General features: G+C 42.1%; 1 protein-coding gene across 1 annotated transcript in view; it reads left to right on the forward strand.

Moving 5' to 3' along the window:
- LOC111952863 (protein kinase C-binding protein NELL2a-like) overlaps positions 1-17,993 on the forward strand; it is a 94,330-nt gene that overhangs the window by 35,360 nt on the left and 40,977 nt on the right. Inside the window, exons 10-13 of the mRNA XM_023971821.2 lie at positions 126-217; positions 3,065-3,170; positions 3,590-3,718; positions 11,428-11,553. Coding sequence (XP_023827589.1) covers positions 126-217; positions 3,065-3,170; positions 3,590-3,718; positions 11,428-11,553 — 453 coding nt within the window. The remainder of the gene's footprint in view (positions 1-125; positions 218-3,064; positions 3,171-3,589; positions 3,719-11,427; positions 11,554-17,993) is intronic.

Consider the following 17,993-nt stretch of genomic DNA (forward strand, 5'->3'; position numbering starts at 1 on the left):
GTGTGTGTGTGTGTGTGTGTGTGTGTGTGTGTGTGTGTGTGTGTGTGTGTGTGTGTGTGTGTGTGTGTGTGTGTGTGCGTACATGTGTGCATGCGTGTGTGTCCGTGGCATGTGTCTATTTCCAGCTGTATGCCATTTCGGAGAAGAAGAGTTGGTGGAGGGAGATCAGAAAGCGGTGCATTATAACTCTGGCAGATGCCAGCTGTCTGAGTGCAGGGTGAGTAACACGGCAGCCCTAATGAAAACATACAACTGTTTTTCTGCAGTACTGCTTGCTTAAAACTCCTTCAACTCTTCTGAAAAAATACAATAATTCAAGCAAACAAGCGCTAGAAGTGTATTTCAGTGTTTCCATTTTCATCTTGATGTGTATGACAGCCTCATTAAATACTGATTCCAGACTGGAGCTGCGCTCCTCAGGCCAGGGGCTAAATCAAGCCTGAATGAGAGACTGTGGTGGGCCGTCAACATCAGCTAAATGAATTGATCCGTTGGTTGTCAACTCTCCATTTTTTCTATTGCTCTCTAAGGGGAATGTAAATGGGCAGAACTGAGTAATTGAGTTTCCATAAGGGTACCAAACTGTCACAGCATGTCAATCACTCCAGTGTTTTGATCCATCCTAATCAAATAGATCTCCTGTGGATTCATGCATGACCCTATAGATTTTATTTAAAAAATACCTATATTCTGCATTGTTGGGAAGTGCACGTAAGTAAACATTTCACTGTTAGTCTACACCTGTTGTTTACGAAGCATGTGACAATTAAGATTTGATTTGAGACTGATGGATGTACACTCTTAGRAAAAAAAAGGTGCTAGGTACTGTACAACCATACAGGGTTCTTCGGGTTGTCCCCATAGGGGAACCCTTTTTGGTTCTGTGTAGAACCCTTTGCATAGGGTTCTACCTAGAACCCTCTATGAATGGTTTTGCCTAGAACCCTCTATGAAGGGTTTTTACCAAGAACCATTTTATCATCTAAAGGTTCTTCCTAATACCGTCTATGAAGGGTTCTACCGAGAACCCTTTTATCTTTGGTGGGTTCTTCCTAGAACCCTCTATGAACGGTTCCACCAGCGTTATTAGCCTTTAACATGTATAATTTATGATAATACATTACATATCTTGAGGTTAGGAATTAGGAATCTCCTGGTTGACAGGCCACATCAGGCCTGAAAGTTACATAATGCTGGCTTGCAAAAGTGATGTGTAATTCTATTGAAATCGAGTTAGGATATCCAAGAAGTGGAATTGTTAATCACCCGCAACCTGCATTCAGGGTGACTGCCAGGGTAGGAAAGATTAAATACTGAGACGACCTACAATCATCTAAACTGAAACAGCCAGTAACGGGTGTAATAAATCCAACAGATTGGATTAGTTTAGAAAACCGTATGTTATTAATCACTGTGTAGCATAMAATGTATCAACCAATCAATGTACATGCACAAACAAATATTACAGTAAAACAACCAATTCTGAAAATCTCCCTGCAATAGAGCATGCTGGGAAATATTATATATGGTTCAATGTAGAACCCTTCTTGCCTTCCAAAGAATCATCAAAGAACCCTTTCTTCCAAAAAAGTTTACTATGATGTTAAAGGTTCTAGGTAGAACCTTTTGCCTTAAAAAAAGAACCCTTCTCTTCCAGATACATTTTTCTGATCAAAACAATTCTTGGTAGAACCCTATCGCTCCACAAAGAACCCTTTTTTTCTAAGAGTGTATGGTTAGGTCACTCACCTGGCCCACTGACAGCCCCTGCTTTCTGACAGCACAGATACAGACATGGATAAAGATACAGCTACAGACAGACAGACTCAGATATAGACATACAATAGACAAAGATACAAACAGAAAGATACAGACTCAGACAGACACAGACATAGACACAAGCAACAGACAGAAGCTGCAGAACCAGACATCAGCTGCAGATGAAAGGACCGGGTGATGGCAATAGTCATCCTGGTCCTCCAGTCTCAGACAGGTGGCCATCTGGCTACTGGTGACAGCTGCCTGTCATGTCTTGTGTCTCTGATCTCATGTCTGACTGCTGCTGGTTGAAGGAGGTTTCTGGGGAGAGGGTGACTAACATAGAGACAACTATTAGATTTATCTCTATTTTGACTGAGTTGTGTGGAACGTAGCTAGTCAGAGATTAGTTCTAAGTTGGTTTATTAGGTTGGTTTTCTCTGGTTGTGTGTTAATGATCATGAATTGGCATCAGTCAGGTAGACAGAGTGGAGAGGAGCGGAGCTGTTGAAGAGATGGTGGGAGAGGGAGCCCCCTTATAACGTTACTGTCTAAACACACAATTTGGGACAAATAAACTGGTTTCATATCCTATCCAATGAGCTCTGTTCAATTGGATATCATGCTCATACTCATCATGAATCTTAAAAGACGGGTTGGTTGTTTAGCATCAAAACCGACTCGTGCACATCTATGGGGCAAAACAGTAAGGGTTGGCTTATAAGCTATATTTCCTCTCCAAATGTTGATTAACAGCATAAATACTTTTGCACAATGAGCACCTGTTGTTGCTCAAATGCATAGTTACAGTTGTTGGTTAGCTAGCTAGGGAATTTTTGCCTTATTAGCATAGACATGACATGAGTCAAGACATGACATCAATAACAAGCTACAACGAGCTGAAATGAGACACCTACAATTCTCCACATGGCAGCTTCTTGTCATTGTTTCTAGCTATCTGACCATTCAGAATCATAACGTCACACGGCCTTCTACCTCATCGATGCAAGTGCATAATTTTCGTGACGTTGTCAGCCAATCCATCTATAGGTAAGAGAATCAACGTGCAGAGTTTACTACATCGCTAAAAACTAACCTGAAATATGTAGACCTTACTGCTATTGACCCATTATGTCACTTTAGTTGGGAAAATGTGCACAGTGAGGAAGGAGGCACACAATGGATGGCTTACTGCCTCTAATTAAATTCAAGCCTTATCAAATCTGTGGGAAACTAGCAGCTGAGCTAATCTAACCCTCCATTGGGTTGTGTCTCATATTGTTTCTCATTGGTTCCCTGTTACTAGGAGAGGACCATGCATCGGGTCGTCATGACTAGCCCCTGTCCTGAACTCAACTGTCCAGAGTCCGAGCAGGTCACCCTCACCGACAGGTGCTGCAAAGTCTGCAGAGGTATTGGAAAATACATTCACCTACCTATATTCTACTGTACAGATGTAAACCTTAAAATAATCTGCAAATCATGACTGGAATCATTGCAAGAAACCCACCTGGACTTTTAGACCCAGTCTGAGAGGAGTGACCTGTGTGTAACCTCCATAGAGATGGATAGAGGATTAATCTTTGTATCTGTATCGTTATAGCATCTGTTACAGCATGGGCAGCGCCATTGAGACTATCTCCATTTTAAAGTAGTCCATTTTCTTCTTCTTCTTCATTGGCTGATTGCTCCCAAGTCATAGGAATCCCCACCCAGTTGACTGCTTTAAAATGGTGGAAGCTATCAATGGCAATGTCCATGCTAAAACGGCTTATATCCATGATGAGTCTTCTATCTATCTCTATGGTAACCTCTGACCTCTGTGCCCTAGGTCACGACTTCTGTGCGGAGGGCCACGGCTGTGTGGAACACTCTGACTGTATCAACTTGGAGGCTGGGGCCTGCTGCAGCTGCAAGGACGGCTTCCGCCCGCTCCGAGATGACAACGCATACTGTGAAGGTACATAAAGGATTCTAATAAAATAATAATAGAATTGATAACAAACGCCTTCCATTGATCTACTGTTTTCCTCCAGGATAATTTATTTTGTAGATCCAGTTTGCTTTTCCTTTTGTGCACTTTGGTTGAACTGTGAGGTACTTGTAACAGCATAATTCTTATTTTGCAACATAACTACATCTTTCAACACTTTGAGAGATGACATACTGTTAAACAGACTCTCTGCTGTGATTTGTGTGGAGGTATTAGACATACGTACAGTGTCTGATCCAGGGACTTACTTTCACTGACATTCTCACACCACTCTTGTCCCTTTGTCTGCTTGTGGTTAGTCTCTACTGTCTATTGGTATGAAAATACAGAACGCTCCCTAGCTGTGTTTATTGTATCACTGTCAAGAATACATCAGTGCTATTTTATGAGCAGAGATGCTCATAAGTAGTGCTGTCATGTAAGTAGTGTTACACTATATATAYAAAAGTATATGGACACCCCTTCACATGAGTGTATTCGGCTATTTCARCCACAACCGTTGCTAACAGGTGTATAAAATCGATCACACAGCCATGCAATCTCCATAGACAAACATTGACAGTAGAATAGCCTGTACTGAAGAGCTCAGTGACTTTCAACGTGGCACCGTCATAGGATGCCACCTTTCCAACAAGTCAGTTCGTCAAATATCTGCCCTGCTAGAGCTTCCCCGGTCAACTGTAAGTGCTGTTATTGTGAAGTGGAAACGTCTAGGAACAACAACTGCTCAGCCGCGAAGTGGTAGGCCACACAAGCTCACAGAATGGTACCGCCGAGTGCTGTAGCGCGTAAAAATTGTCTGTCCTCGGTTGCAACACTCACTACCGAGTTCCAAACTGCCTCTGGAAGCAACATCAGCACAAGAACTGTTMGTTGGAAGCTTCATGAAATGGGTTTCCATGGCTGAGCAGCCACACACAAGCCTAAGATCATAATGCCAAGCGTCGGCTGGAGTGGTGTAAAGCTCGCCGCCATTGGATTCTAGAGCAGTGGAAAAGCGTTCTCTGGAGTGATGAATCACGCTTCACCATCTGCCAGTCCAACGGATGAATCTGGGTTTGGCAGATGCCAGGAGAACGCTACCTGCCCCAATGCATAGTGCAAACTGTAAAGTTTGATGGATGAGGAATAATGGTCTGGTTATTCATGGTCCGGGCTAGGCCCCTTAGTTCTAGTGAAGGGAAATTCTAGACAATTCTGTGCTTCCAACTTTTGGCAACATTTTTGGGAATTCCTTTCCTGTTTCAGCATGGCAATGCCCCTGTGCACAAAGCGAGGTGATTTGGCCCTTCACTTTTGAAGATTGGAAAACGTGTTAATACATCAAGGGCATTATAATTTCACATGGGTTGCCTGCTAAAATACATGCTCGTAAATGCTATATAACACACTGTGAATATAGATGTCTTTGCCCCTCCTCCCCTTCCTCTGTTGAACTACCCACATACATACAGTACATGTATGCTTCTTACTATACGGAATCTTCCTGGGATGATCAAAGACGAGATGACTGCTTCATCTGCAGTGATGTCATGCTTTAACATCTACAGTGTTTACCCCAACTCATAGTAATACATGTGGGATTCCGGGAGCTAAATCTAAACATGACGTTGATGACTAGTGCAAATAAGCCATTAAATCTTGGCTCCATATCGCTTTCTTCCTCACTGCCTCACTCCGTGACTGTGTGCATACATGCCCTACTTTTAGCAAGCTGACAAATTCCCTCCAACTTCTCACCTTCACCAAGATCAGTGGGATGTCTTTGGCTACATGTTCATTGGCGCTGACAGAGATATCCAAGGAGGGAAAGGCATGTGTGTGAGAAAGAGAACAGTTATTCCTGACCTCATGTCAGTCTGTTTTAATATGCTGAATATGACCAGTTGGTCAGGTAATTACACTATCTCTGGGAATCTGCATAATTGAAGATGCCATCAGCCCCCAGTCTCAAATTAATGGAGTGTATGGTCTCTGGGCTTCAGGTTAAGCTCTTGCCACACGGCACCACCTCCACGCACTGAAATAGACTGTGACCTCCCTCCGCTGTGTACATGCAGCACTACAGGCAGCTTAACCCACTATATGTTGGAGGGAAGAGTTTTGCTAAAGGCTTTGCAAAATCTGTGAAGAAGACGTGTCCAGTGTTTTTGCACACCTATTGTGTTATGAACCTGAAGGTTCAAATTAGGTGTGCATATTTCAGTTTCGAATTTAGCCATATTAGTTTTTTGTGTGTTTTTATTTAGCTTTATCATGATGTTGTAGTATGTTTGGAAATTGACCATATTCATGACTGTATTCAGTTGTTCACTGAATGACTCAGAACAGCCATTCCATCAAAGGGGCAATCAGCTGTTAAAACGACAACAAAGCGTTTTCCCTGCCATTGTTTCGGTAAAAAGCTGAGGGATGCGGCTGGAAGAATGTAATCACTCTTACATTCATAGACTTAGCTATGGATGCATGGACCGGCCCACTCACCTCGAGAGTGACCCGGTCTCTGTATGAAATTGAATAGGGGTGTGATCTGAAAACTGCATTTGCATCTGAAATTGCGTAGGGACCAAATTGACTGTAACTCTCACAAAATAAATGTATTTTTGAGGGTGTTTCTGGAAATCACTTACATTTTGAGTAATGTGCCCTGCTAAAATAAGTGGACCCGTCAACATACACTGTAGTTGTTTTGAGGATCACACAGGTGTATGAGAGAATGTTGTTGTTCAGATAATAGTCTGGACAAAGGTAGTTATGCCATTTTGCTGTTGAGGGTTGGTATACGTCAGTAGACAGATGCACACAGACATTGAAATTGGCAGGTTCCAAATGTTTGTCAGCTTCATTATCAGATCGCAGAAGAGATGAGATGGACTCTGATAGACAGTCTTGCTGCACACAATGTACATAAAGTACATACAAAATACCCCAATACAGTTCCCTGCACCCATCAGGCAGGAGTCAGATAGGACTAGGTATATCTCTGTCTGGAGGAAAAGACAGACACTAACGTTAGCTCTTTAAAACAGTCCTAGGTCACTGATGTGCTGAAAATAGCATATGAGATCACTCCTGTGTAAATGTTTCATAGAAGCAGTGGTAGCAGAGACAAAGGGGGGCAGATGCACTCCTCTCCCAGCCTCTCTCTGCTCTGTGAGATAGATAAAGTGCTGTTCTCTCAGACAGAAAAGCACCAGAACCCATCTCTAAGGGTTGTGTCCCAAATGGCACCCGTGTTCCCTATGTAGTGCACTACTTTTGACCAGAGCCCTATGGCACCTGTGCAAAAGTAGTGCACTACATAGGGAATAGGGTACCATTTTGGATGTAGTCTCAGTCCCTCAGAAGGCAGCCATTAAGAAGGCTCCTGAACAGCTTTTACCCCCAAGCCATAAGACTGCTGAACAGTTAATCMAATTKCTACCCAGACTATTTACATTGACTCCTTTTATTATTATTATGATTTTTATTTTGTTTGCACTGACTGTATGAGCACTCTACACTCTACCCACACACTCACACATACTACACTGAACATTTCAACACACACACTACATACGCTCACAAACACACACACACACACACACATGCATATTGACGCCACACACACACACACATAGACACACTTTCACACTCTTCACATATGTTGCTGCTACTCTGTTTATCTATCCTGATTGCCTAGTCACTTTTACCCTTACTTACATGTACATATTACCTCAACTACCTCGTACCCCTGCACATTGACTCGTTACCAGTACTCCTTGTATCGCATTGTTATTTTATTCATACTATTTCCTTTTATGAATATTTTTTATTTTGCAAATATTTTTCAACTCTGCATTGTTGGGAATGGGCTCGTAAGTAAGCATTTCAAGGTAAAGTGAAATTTGGCGCATATGACCAATTTTGATTTGTATTTTCCAACACAGCTCCATGTGTTGGTGTATTAAACATAACTGTTAGAGTAAGAGCCAAGCTGCTGTGGCTATGTGATGGACTGTGTGATTGGCTCTAAATTGAGGCATCAGTAAAGCGCTCTAAAGGTTGAAGCTAGTCTCATTATTAGTATTTTTACCACAGGAGAAAAGGCAAGGGGCAGATCGTGTAGGTTTTCCTCTTACGGAAATCATTATTTTCTGGGTCTCTGAAAATTACTGTAGTATCACTTTTCTTTTTATACCTCAAAAGGACAATTTGAAATGCGTCTCTATTTTGAAGTACACAGTAATTTAGTCAACTATCGGCATTTGCACATTGCAAACCTCACAAGAGATTTATCTAGTGTATGATTACTATTCAGAGGGACTATGTTGTGTACCATCCAGTGCATTGTGACCTGGCCGGTGTATTTTGCAGCGTGTTTTAATGTCACAAGGTGGAGGGAGGCTAATTGGTGTTGACTGAGGAGCACAGCTCACTCCCCAACGCAATCACTGCTGGGATGAGCCTGACCCACACAGCGTGCAAACGCCAAGACTGCTGACAAACACCCTGTGGTGCTGAAAACCAGGCCAGTCTGTAAATAGCAACAGCATATGACAGCAACCGCGCTCCTACTGTGTCCTTCATCACCAGAGACACTTCCCCTGTGTTTGTCAGGCAGCATTAGAGACAGCTACAACTACTAGCACCTGTTATTCAGAGAGAAGGATGATAGATGATGGTGATTCATTGATTCATTCAAAGAGGCAAGATTCCTCAAGATTAATGAGTGCCGTGAAGGAGCGTAAAGCCCACTCACTCCCTCAGACAAATCCCCCATCATTTCCTTACATGCTTGATAGCATAGCAAGGAGTTTTTTCCGTAAAATACATTAGCATTCATCTAGCTTGTCATGACACACACGCACGCACGTGCACAAACACACACACACACACACACACACATACACACACACACACAGTGCATTCCTCAGTGTCTGCAGAGTTCATTCATACCAGTCCATTATTCTAAACTCAGGTACTGTAGTGGGATGATTCCTCTCACTTCATTCTCGCTATGATTTATCACTTCTGGTTGTTGCTTTGAAAAGAGACAATGGCTGTACTGCTTTTTAAACAGAATTGAGACAGAATTGTTGTTGCATCCTAATGTGCTTCTTTTCACTCCATTGTGTTAATTGTTTCGCTTTCCAAAACAGTTTGAGATGCTTTTCCATGTTTGTTTTGGTCTTTTTAAAGATTACTCATTGCCTGGTTTTTGAAAGAGATGAAAAGATGTTGAGCATTGTCTCTCGCCCATTAAAACACAAGCAACAAAGCATATAATCTCCCCACCAATGTTTAGGCAATTGTTCTGAAGAGATACTAATGGCTTCCTAGTTGTTTACTGAGAGGCCTGTTTGCGTAGAGTGATTATAACATGTAGCTTGAAAATAATCGGAGACTCTTGGGATTTTAACATAAAGGAGCCAGCTATTTTTTCCTCTATCAATTACAGCTGCAGACTCTGCTGAATGAAGGAAATGGAGTTGCATTTACTCTCCCTCCTAATATACCATGCTCTGCCTCCTTCGACCTAAGCAATATATTGTGGAAATTATTACACAGGAACACTCAAAGTCAATCTTAAATTWATCATTGTTTATTGTCAGCATGCTTGAGAGGTTCCAACAAAGTTAATTCCCCAAAGTGAACGTCTGTCAGAAGCTCGAACGGGGCAGTCCCGTTAGTTCCCTTATATACTGACAAGTCATATTTGCATGATTTAGCTTATTCACTGTTCCCCGAGCGCCGAAGACGTGGATGTCGATTATGGCAGCCCCCCGCACCTCTCTGATTCAGAGGGGTTGGGTTAAATGCTGAAGACACATTTCAGTTAAAGGCATTCAGTTGTACAACTGACTAGGTATCCCCCTTTCCCTTTCATAATGAATTAATCATTCATGTTTGCTTCCTTCATGTGACCGACCAATACTGGGTCATGCATGTGACAGACCAATACCTCACAAGGCTTCTTCTCTCTAAGCGGAGACCTTAAAACTGAGATATCTCTAAACAAGGCTCTGCGTGTACTGACAAATTGCAGACACTGATAGTGAGGATTCGTTCAATCAGTCACTTGCATAAACACAGAAATTGGTTTATAGAAAAGCACAAACATAGAACATAGAAATTGGTAAATAGAAAAGCACCAACAGCATTTTCCATCACAAATACATAGACAATTAACATGTATCATCACAGTAAGTGGAGTGCTGCCTAGAGAGAAACCTATTGAGGACCTATTTTTTTATTGTAATACGTAGAATCATTAAAAAACATAATTCATACGGAAAGCGGTGGCACCTACTGAATTGTCTGAAAGACAGAAATGTCTGAAAACTCTCCAAACAGAATAGCCTATCTATATACTGCAGCTCTGTTCACCGAAGGTGCTTCAACAAAGTACTGAGTAAATGGTCTGAATGCTTATGTAAATGTGATATTTGTTTTGCTTTGTCATTATAGGTTATTGTGTGTAGATTGATGAGGGGGAAAAAATAATTTATACATTTTAGAATAAGGCTGTAATATAACAACATTTTCTACACACAATAACCTAAAATGACAAAGCAAAAACAAATTTCACATTTACATAATCATTCAGACCATTTACTCAGTACTTTGTTGAATGTGGAAAAAGTAAAGGGGTCTGAGTACTTTTCGACTGCACTGTATACAGTAGATCACTGGTTGTTGGTTGAGCTCTGTTTGCATTGCACTGTGTTGAATCACAATATGAGCATTTTATTTACCCCAGCAGTGAGATTCTGCATGTTGTGTATAATGCTTTTGATAGGTTATTTTGTTTGTGTACTTCACAAAGAGTTGCTGTGACCACTCTCCAAGGGTCTCTCAGGGGGATGCAAACCCATTTCACACCTCACACATGTACAGGTTACCCACTTGTACATACAGTGAAACAGGACTATATAAGCACCCCCTAATTATTATATTAGCTAATGGGATTAGGAATACATTTATAAAAGATTGAATCTACTGCCTTGTGGTGAGTCATTATGCATAAAGAAAATATATAGACAGTTCTGTGAAGTTGACTACTTGACTACTTGGCTTCTCCAGTACAACAGCAGGGATAGGCAACTGGCCCTCCTTTTGAAGGCCCTCAATCAAAAATATATCTCACTCAGATATCATATTAAAACCTGCAAACATTTCTCTCCACCCTATTGGAAAATATGTAGAATTGCAGGAAATTAGCTGTTAAACAGCAACATTTTCTCTTCGCCCCATGGCAAAATGTGTAGAATTGCACGAAATTAACTCTAAAATGTAAAAAATGTATCTTCTGTCAAAAGTGGGCTGCTAAAATGTTTTGCTTGCAATGTGGTGGTGGGGGAGGGGTACGCAGACCTGCGAGCAACTGCCGCCCTTCAAGATTTTTGATGGCCACCACCCCATCAATGTTGCCCATCCCTAATCTAAAGTATGAGTAAAGGATGTTGTTCTTTGAGTACATGGAAGATCTAGAAGCACAGCCTCCAGTGTCCCCCTCCATCTCCCCAGGGTCTCCACTGATGAAGAAAAACTACACTTGAGCTCTCCCTCCTTCCCTAGCTTTGTATGAGGACTTAAAGCTGATCTGGGGCCCTTGTCTTTAGTAGAGCACCAGTTAGAGGATCCTAGGGTTGGCCATGCATGACCAGCTGTCCCGTCTTTACACCTCTCCCCAGATATTGATGAGTGTGCAGAGGGGAAGCACTACTGCAGGGAGAACACCATGTGTGTCAACACCCCCGGCTCCTTCATGTGTGTCTGCCACACGGGTTACATCAGGATCGATGACTACTGCTGCACGGGTGAGTCCTTTCTTCTGGCAGACTCTTATAGCTGCTATCAGGAGAGACCCATACTGCCCTACCAAGCAAAAAGGCAGTAACTGCTAATTTGGTCGAAAATTAGTTAATGTCATTTTTGCTACATTAAATACATGCTTAATCATGTGGACAAGTGTCCTTCCACTATTGTTTCTTGGAGAAAATGGGGGTCATGTCAGCAGTAACTGCATAAAGTTATTGTGAAACCACGTTAATAAAAGCCATTTTTCTTAGTTCCACGCTATGAGCAGTTACTGCCTTTTTGCTTGGTAGGGCAGCATACTGTACTTGTTTCATGTTTATGACTTCAGACTAAACCGTTGAAAGCTGCAGAGGGGAGCCTTTTCAACAGAAGTTATTGGAAGGGATATTATTTAATGAGGCAACTTAGCTGTGCTCAGTGTGTGCGTCAGCGTTTGTGTGTGTGTGTGTGTCAGTATGTGCGCACAATTGTGACTCATGCTTGTGAGCCTTTTTAAAACAGTTCCAGAACTATCATCATGTGATGAAAACACTTCAAACACTGCATAGCCATGTACAATTGAAGTCGGAAGTTTACATACATCTTAGCCAAATACATTTAAACTCAGATTCACAATTCCTGACATTTAATCCTGGTAAAAATTCCCTGTCAGTTAGGATCACCACTTTATTTTAAGAATGTGAAATGTCAGAATAATAGTAGAGAGAATGATTTATTTCAGCTTTTACTTCTTTCATCACATTCCCAGTGGGTCAGAAGTTTACATACACTCAATTAGTATTTGGTAGCATTGCCTTTAAATTGTATGACTTGGGTCAAATGTTTCGGGAGCCTTCATCAAGCTTCCCACAATAAGTTGGGTGAATTTTGGCCTATTCTTCCTGACAGAGCTGGTGTAACTGAGTCAGGTTTGTAGGCCTCCTTGCTCGCACTTTTTTCAGTTCTGCCCACAAATGTTCTATGGGATTGAGGTCAGGGCTTTGTGATGGCCACTCCAATACCTTGACTTTGTTGTCCTTAAGCCATTTTGCCACAACTTTGGAAGTATGCTTGGGGTCGTTGTCCATTTGGAAGACCCATCGCGACCAGGCTTTAACTCCTTGACTGATGTCTTGAGATGTTGCTTCAATATATCCACATCATTTTCCATCCTCATGATGCCATCTATTTTGTGAAGTGCACCAGTCCCTCCTGCAGCAAAGCACCCCCACAACATGATGCTGCCACCCCCGTGCTTCACGGTTGGGATGGTGCTCTTCGGCTTGCAAGCTTCCCCCTTTTTCCTCCAAACATAAAGATGGTCATTATGGCCAAAAAGTTATATTTTTGTTTCATCAGACCAGAGGACATTTCTCCAAATAGTACCATCTTTGTCCCCATGTGCAGTTGCAAACCGTAGTCTGGCCTTTTTATGGCGGTTTTGGAGCAGTGGCTTCTTCCTTGCGGAGCGGCCTTTCAGGTTATGTCGATATAGAACTTGTTTTACTGTGGATATAGATACTTTTGTACCTGTTTCCTTCATCATCTTCACAAGGTCCTTTGCTGTTGTTCTGGGATTGATTTGCACTTTTCGCAGCAAAGTACGCTCATTTCTAGKAGACAGAACGCGTCTCCTTCCTGAGCGRTATGACGGCYGCGTGRTCCCATGSTGTTTATASTTGYGTACTATTGTTTGTACAGATGAACGTGGTACCTWCAGGCGTTTGGAAATTGCTCCCTAGGATGAACCAGACTTGTGGAGGTCAAAACATTTTTTATGAGGTCTTGGCTGATTTCTTTTGATTTTCCCATGATGTCAAGCAAAGAGGCACTGAGTTTGAAGGTAGGCCATGCACAAAGTAGATGTCCTAACTGACTTGCCAAAACTATAGTTTGTTAACAAGTTAAACGAGTTTTAATGACTCCAACCTAAGTGTATGTAAACTTCCGACTTGTACATACAACCTCAAATACCAGTGCACCCGCACATTGACTATGTATCGGTACCCCCCTATATATGGTCTCGCTATTGTTATTTGACTGCTGCTATTTAATTACTTGTTACTGTTATCTCTTATTCTTATCTGTATTTTTTGAAACTGCATTGTTGGTTCKGGGCTCGTAAGTAAGCATTTCACTGTAAGGTCTACTACACCTGTTGTATTCGGCGCATGTGACTTGGCGCATGTGACTTGAATCGCTTTGAGATTCTTTGAAAGCGCTATATCAGTTGAACAAATTAGAGCAGGCAGGGCGTGCATGTGACAGTTAGAGTGGGGAGGGAGAAGCGGCAGACAAGTCAATCTATACTGAACAACAATATAACATGCAACAATTTTACGATTTTACTGAGTTACAGTTCTTTTAAGGAAATCAGTCAATTGAAATAAATTCATTAGGCCGTAATCTATGGATTTCACATGATTGGGCAGGGGCACAGCCATGGGTTGGCTTGGGAAGGTATAGGCTCACCCACTTGGGAGCCAGGCCCACCCACTGGGGAGCCAGGCCCAGCCAGTCAGAATGAGTTTTTCCCCACAAAAGGGCTTTATTACAGACAGAAATACTCCTCATTTCCATCAGCGGTCCAGGTGGCTGGTCTTAGACGATCCCACAAGTGAAGAAGCCGGATGTGGACGTCCTGGGCTGGCGTGGTTGCAAGTGGTCTGCAGTTGTGAGGCCAGTTGGACATACTCTACTCCAAATTCTCTAAAACGACGTTGGAGGTGGCTTATGGTAGAGAAATTAACATTAAATTCTCTGGCAACATCTCTGGTGGACATTCCTGCAGACAGCATGCCAATTGCATGCTCCCTCAACTTGAGACATCTGTGGCATTGTGGTGTGTGACAAACTGCACATTTTAGAGTGACCTGTGCCACACCTGTCAAGTGGATGGATTATCTTGGCAAAGGGGAAATGCTCACCAACACGGATGTAAACTAATTTGTGCACAAGATTTGAGATAAATAAGCTTTTTTTGCTTATGGAACATTTCTGGGATCTTTTATTTCAGCTCATGACAGATGGAACCAACACTTTCCATATATTTATATATATTTTTGTTCAATATAAAAAGACTGCAAGCAAGATTCCTCATCTTTCTTCTCCTCTGTTCTTCCCTGTTCTGTTTCTCTGTCAGCAGTACTGTAGCCCTCCATGTTCAGGTCAGCCAGTTCTCTTCACACCAGATTGAAATGCCACATGGTGACACAGTTACTACTGACACAAGCACTCTTTTTCTGTAGAGGGACATGCTCAGCCTGACTTCCAGTTACCCTTAGAGTTGTGTTCCCTTAGATTGTTTCAGGCAGTGAGTTGAAGAAACAGACTTTGGGAAATATTTACTAAGTTTGCATCAATAAAGTTTGTGGTTTTCAGAAGAGAATGATACTGCAGCTAAAAAGCTTACAATTTCTTCTAAAGTCCATGTTTTTACCATGGATGTCATATGTAGGTGCAGACCTTGAATAGATAAATGGCAAATACACTACTTGAACTTGAGTAGACCTTTGTGACTACACTCAGGCTTTAATGAAGATCATTTGATTATGGCCCTGACTTCTTGATGACCCACAAACTGTTGACGAACCACCATTGTTCCATTAGTCATTTTAAATCAGTCTTACGTTTCACAATAAACAATATCACAAAGATAAAAAAAGAAATCAAATATTTAAAATAACATCATGACTAATATTGTTACTGAACAGCAGGCCCATGTCTCCTTCCAGTTGTAAAGATGACTCAATAGTATACGCATAGATACAGTATGTAGCATGGTCGTCATGTTCGCTGTGAGTGCATTACAGTGCGAGTTATGAGGCTAAGTAGATCCCTGTGTGTGTCGTCTCTGAGGGGGACACAAAACATTTCCTCTTCGTCTGTAATTAAAAAAGCAATTACCACTAATTCAAACTAACTCAGCACGGAGGAGAGGAGACAGAGAGAAGAGGAGGTAGAATGCATAGTAAAGGAGCAGCCTGCCTGGCTGAGACGTGCCAGAAAGAGGGTTGCATCCCAAATGGCACACTATTCTCTTTATAGTGCACTACTTTTGACCAGGGCCCGTAGGGAGGGACCATAGGGCTCTGGTCAAAAGTAGTGCACTATATAGGGAATATGGTGCATTTGGGACATAGCCAGAGAAAGGATTCGGGCCTGCTGCAACGCTGCTCTCCCCCCCCCCCCCCTCCTTCCCCTCTGAGCTTCTGGGTTTGACTTAAAGCAGTAAGAGTCTGTAAGACACACCAAGACAATTTTTTACATTTCCTGACTGCCACAACTATGCCATTGGTGGGTTTCCCCTTGTTGATGAGAACAAGAAACAGAAGAGGATATGGGAATGGAGGTGGTGAGGCTGTCAGTAGGTATTTTAGGAATGTTTCAGAAGGAATAATCATGAGAATTCTCACTCATCTCACACTTTTTTGTTCTCTTATTTATTCAGTGAAGAAGAGACACACACCTTGCGTACTCAGTCTTTTCTCTAGTGTTAGTTCTCCTTAGACACACCCTGAATTACATTCCACTCACAGTTATATTTCTATGCATCTTAGAGCCGGATGCAGTCTCCTATTCATTTGTCTCCTATCCTGCAACCCATTAGTTTCACCGATTTACAATGAAGATTAATACTGCAGCCCAGTGGATTAAGTTGTGTCTCTGTATTTTAAATAGAATCTTATTAAAATGCCTTCAAGTCAGAGCCATGCACACCTCTGTTATGCATCATGATTAAACCGAGGTGTATTCAGGGGGCCTGATGTAATGACTTTCTGCCTGCTACAGTACAGTCAAATTACTGTCGTAATCTCTCTCTGGGTTATTGGACTATCAGTGTATATTCACAAGCATTGCCTCAGCGCATGATATAGAATCGCTCATATAGAGCCACACTCCACCTCTTATCTGATATTAAAAAGATGAATTATGGTTAAATTGTACTTAATTCAAAACTTGTCCGATGGACCCATATGTGGCTAAATCAAATCAAACCGACACAATCTTATTAGAGCACATACACAAGGCACTGCCTCCGACAAGATTCATGTTTATTTCCAGAGTATGCCATCTCGCCCATTCCTGTTGCACTGTGATATGTTAGCGATAGGGGCCCTTTGCTAAGGTAGCTATGGGGTTCTATTCATTATTAATAGCAATCAAACATCTGTTTCTGTTTGAACAGGATCCAGAGGGAATGGGCTATTCCCCACGTGGCTTAGAAAGGAAATATAGCACCAGCTCAAGAAAACACAAAATGTAATATCTCCCATGTCCATTAGAATAACTTATTCAATATGAGGATCTTTATTATTCTCCGTGGATTCGAGCAATTACTAGATTGCAAACCTCAGCAGAAATAATGCACAGGTAGCCTAATTATATGGTTTTTCCATAAGTGCATGTATCTATACTAGTCCACATAGTGATTAAGAAAGAATACGCTTATTTAATTGAGTTACTCTAGTAACAGTAATTCTGGATTAAAAGGCTAAACCCAGAGAGATTTTCTATAGTAACATCATGAGGTTCTGGGTTCAAGTGAACATGGTATTTACATAAAACACCCGACAGTGAAGGGGGTCACTATTTAACATCACAGCTGGTCAATGTCGAATAGAGTCAGGACAGAAAGGAGCAACCCAACTTTCCCCTGCTCTCTGACTATCATTTTAGCCTTGATCTTGAAGGTCAAGATCGCCCTCCTCTCTTCCTCCCTCCCCAAAGTGTCTGGGGAGTGCTCCTCACTCCTAAAGATGAGTTGCCTTTGAATGTTATTAGAGGGCTGCTGTCCTGAGGTGTGTGTGATGGGATATGAGGTGTGTGACCTCGCTCTTATCCGATGATGACCAATCCGGCCTTGGTCTCAGAGGCAGTAAGGTGGGGATGAAGTGAGGGCGGAGGTGGATATGAAGTGAGGGCGGAGGTGGATATGAAGTGAGGGCGGAAGTGGATATGAAGTTGGCGTTACGTAACATGGGTTCCTGCGTGCGTCCATCTGTGTATGTGTGTGCCTCTGCGTCCGTGTGTGGGGTTTTTCTTCTTGACTAGTGCTGCTCATGCTGCAGACAGATAAACAATCAATTATGTCAGGCTGTCACTAGGAGCCCTCTGTAGCGTGCTACAGCAGGACTGCTGACTGGAGCCTCAGCCCCTGGAGCCAACTCGCCTTTGTCCAACAATTGACGACACACACTGTAACTAAAACTGCATTAGGCCGTGGTAATACAGTCACTGTATCAGTTAATACTTGTCACTGCATCTAGAACTACTTATAAACTCAGGAGACTCACTGATCTTTATGGAAATGGAGACATTCTGGGTCTTCACAGGCATAACATAATAACAGTTTCTAAATGTGAAGGCTGTGCTGAATTAGAGTGTCTGTTTTCCATCTTTGGGAGAGTATCAAAAGTCATCATAAGATGCGCCGAGGATCTTGTGAGTAAGGAGATTA

The sequence above is a fragment of the Salvelinus sp. IW2-2015 genome, linkage group LG26 (genome assembly GCF_002910315.2).
Source record: "Salvelinus sp. IW2-2015 linkage group LG26, ASM291031v2, whole genome shotgun sequence".
Classification (NCBI taxonomy): Eukaryota; Metazoa; Chordata; class Actinopteri; order Salmoniformes; family Salmonidae; genus Salvelinus; species Salvelinus sp. IW2-2015.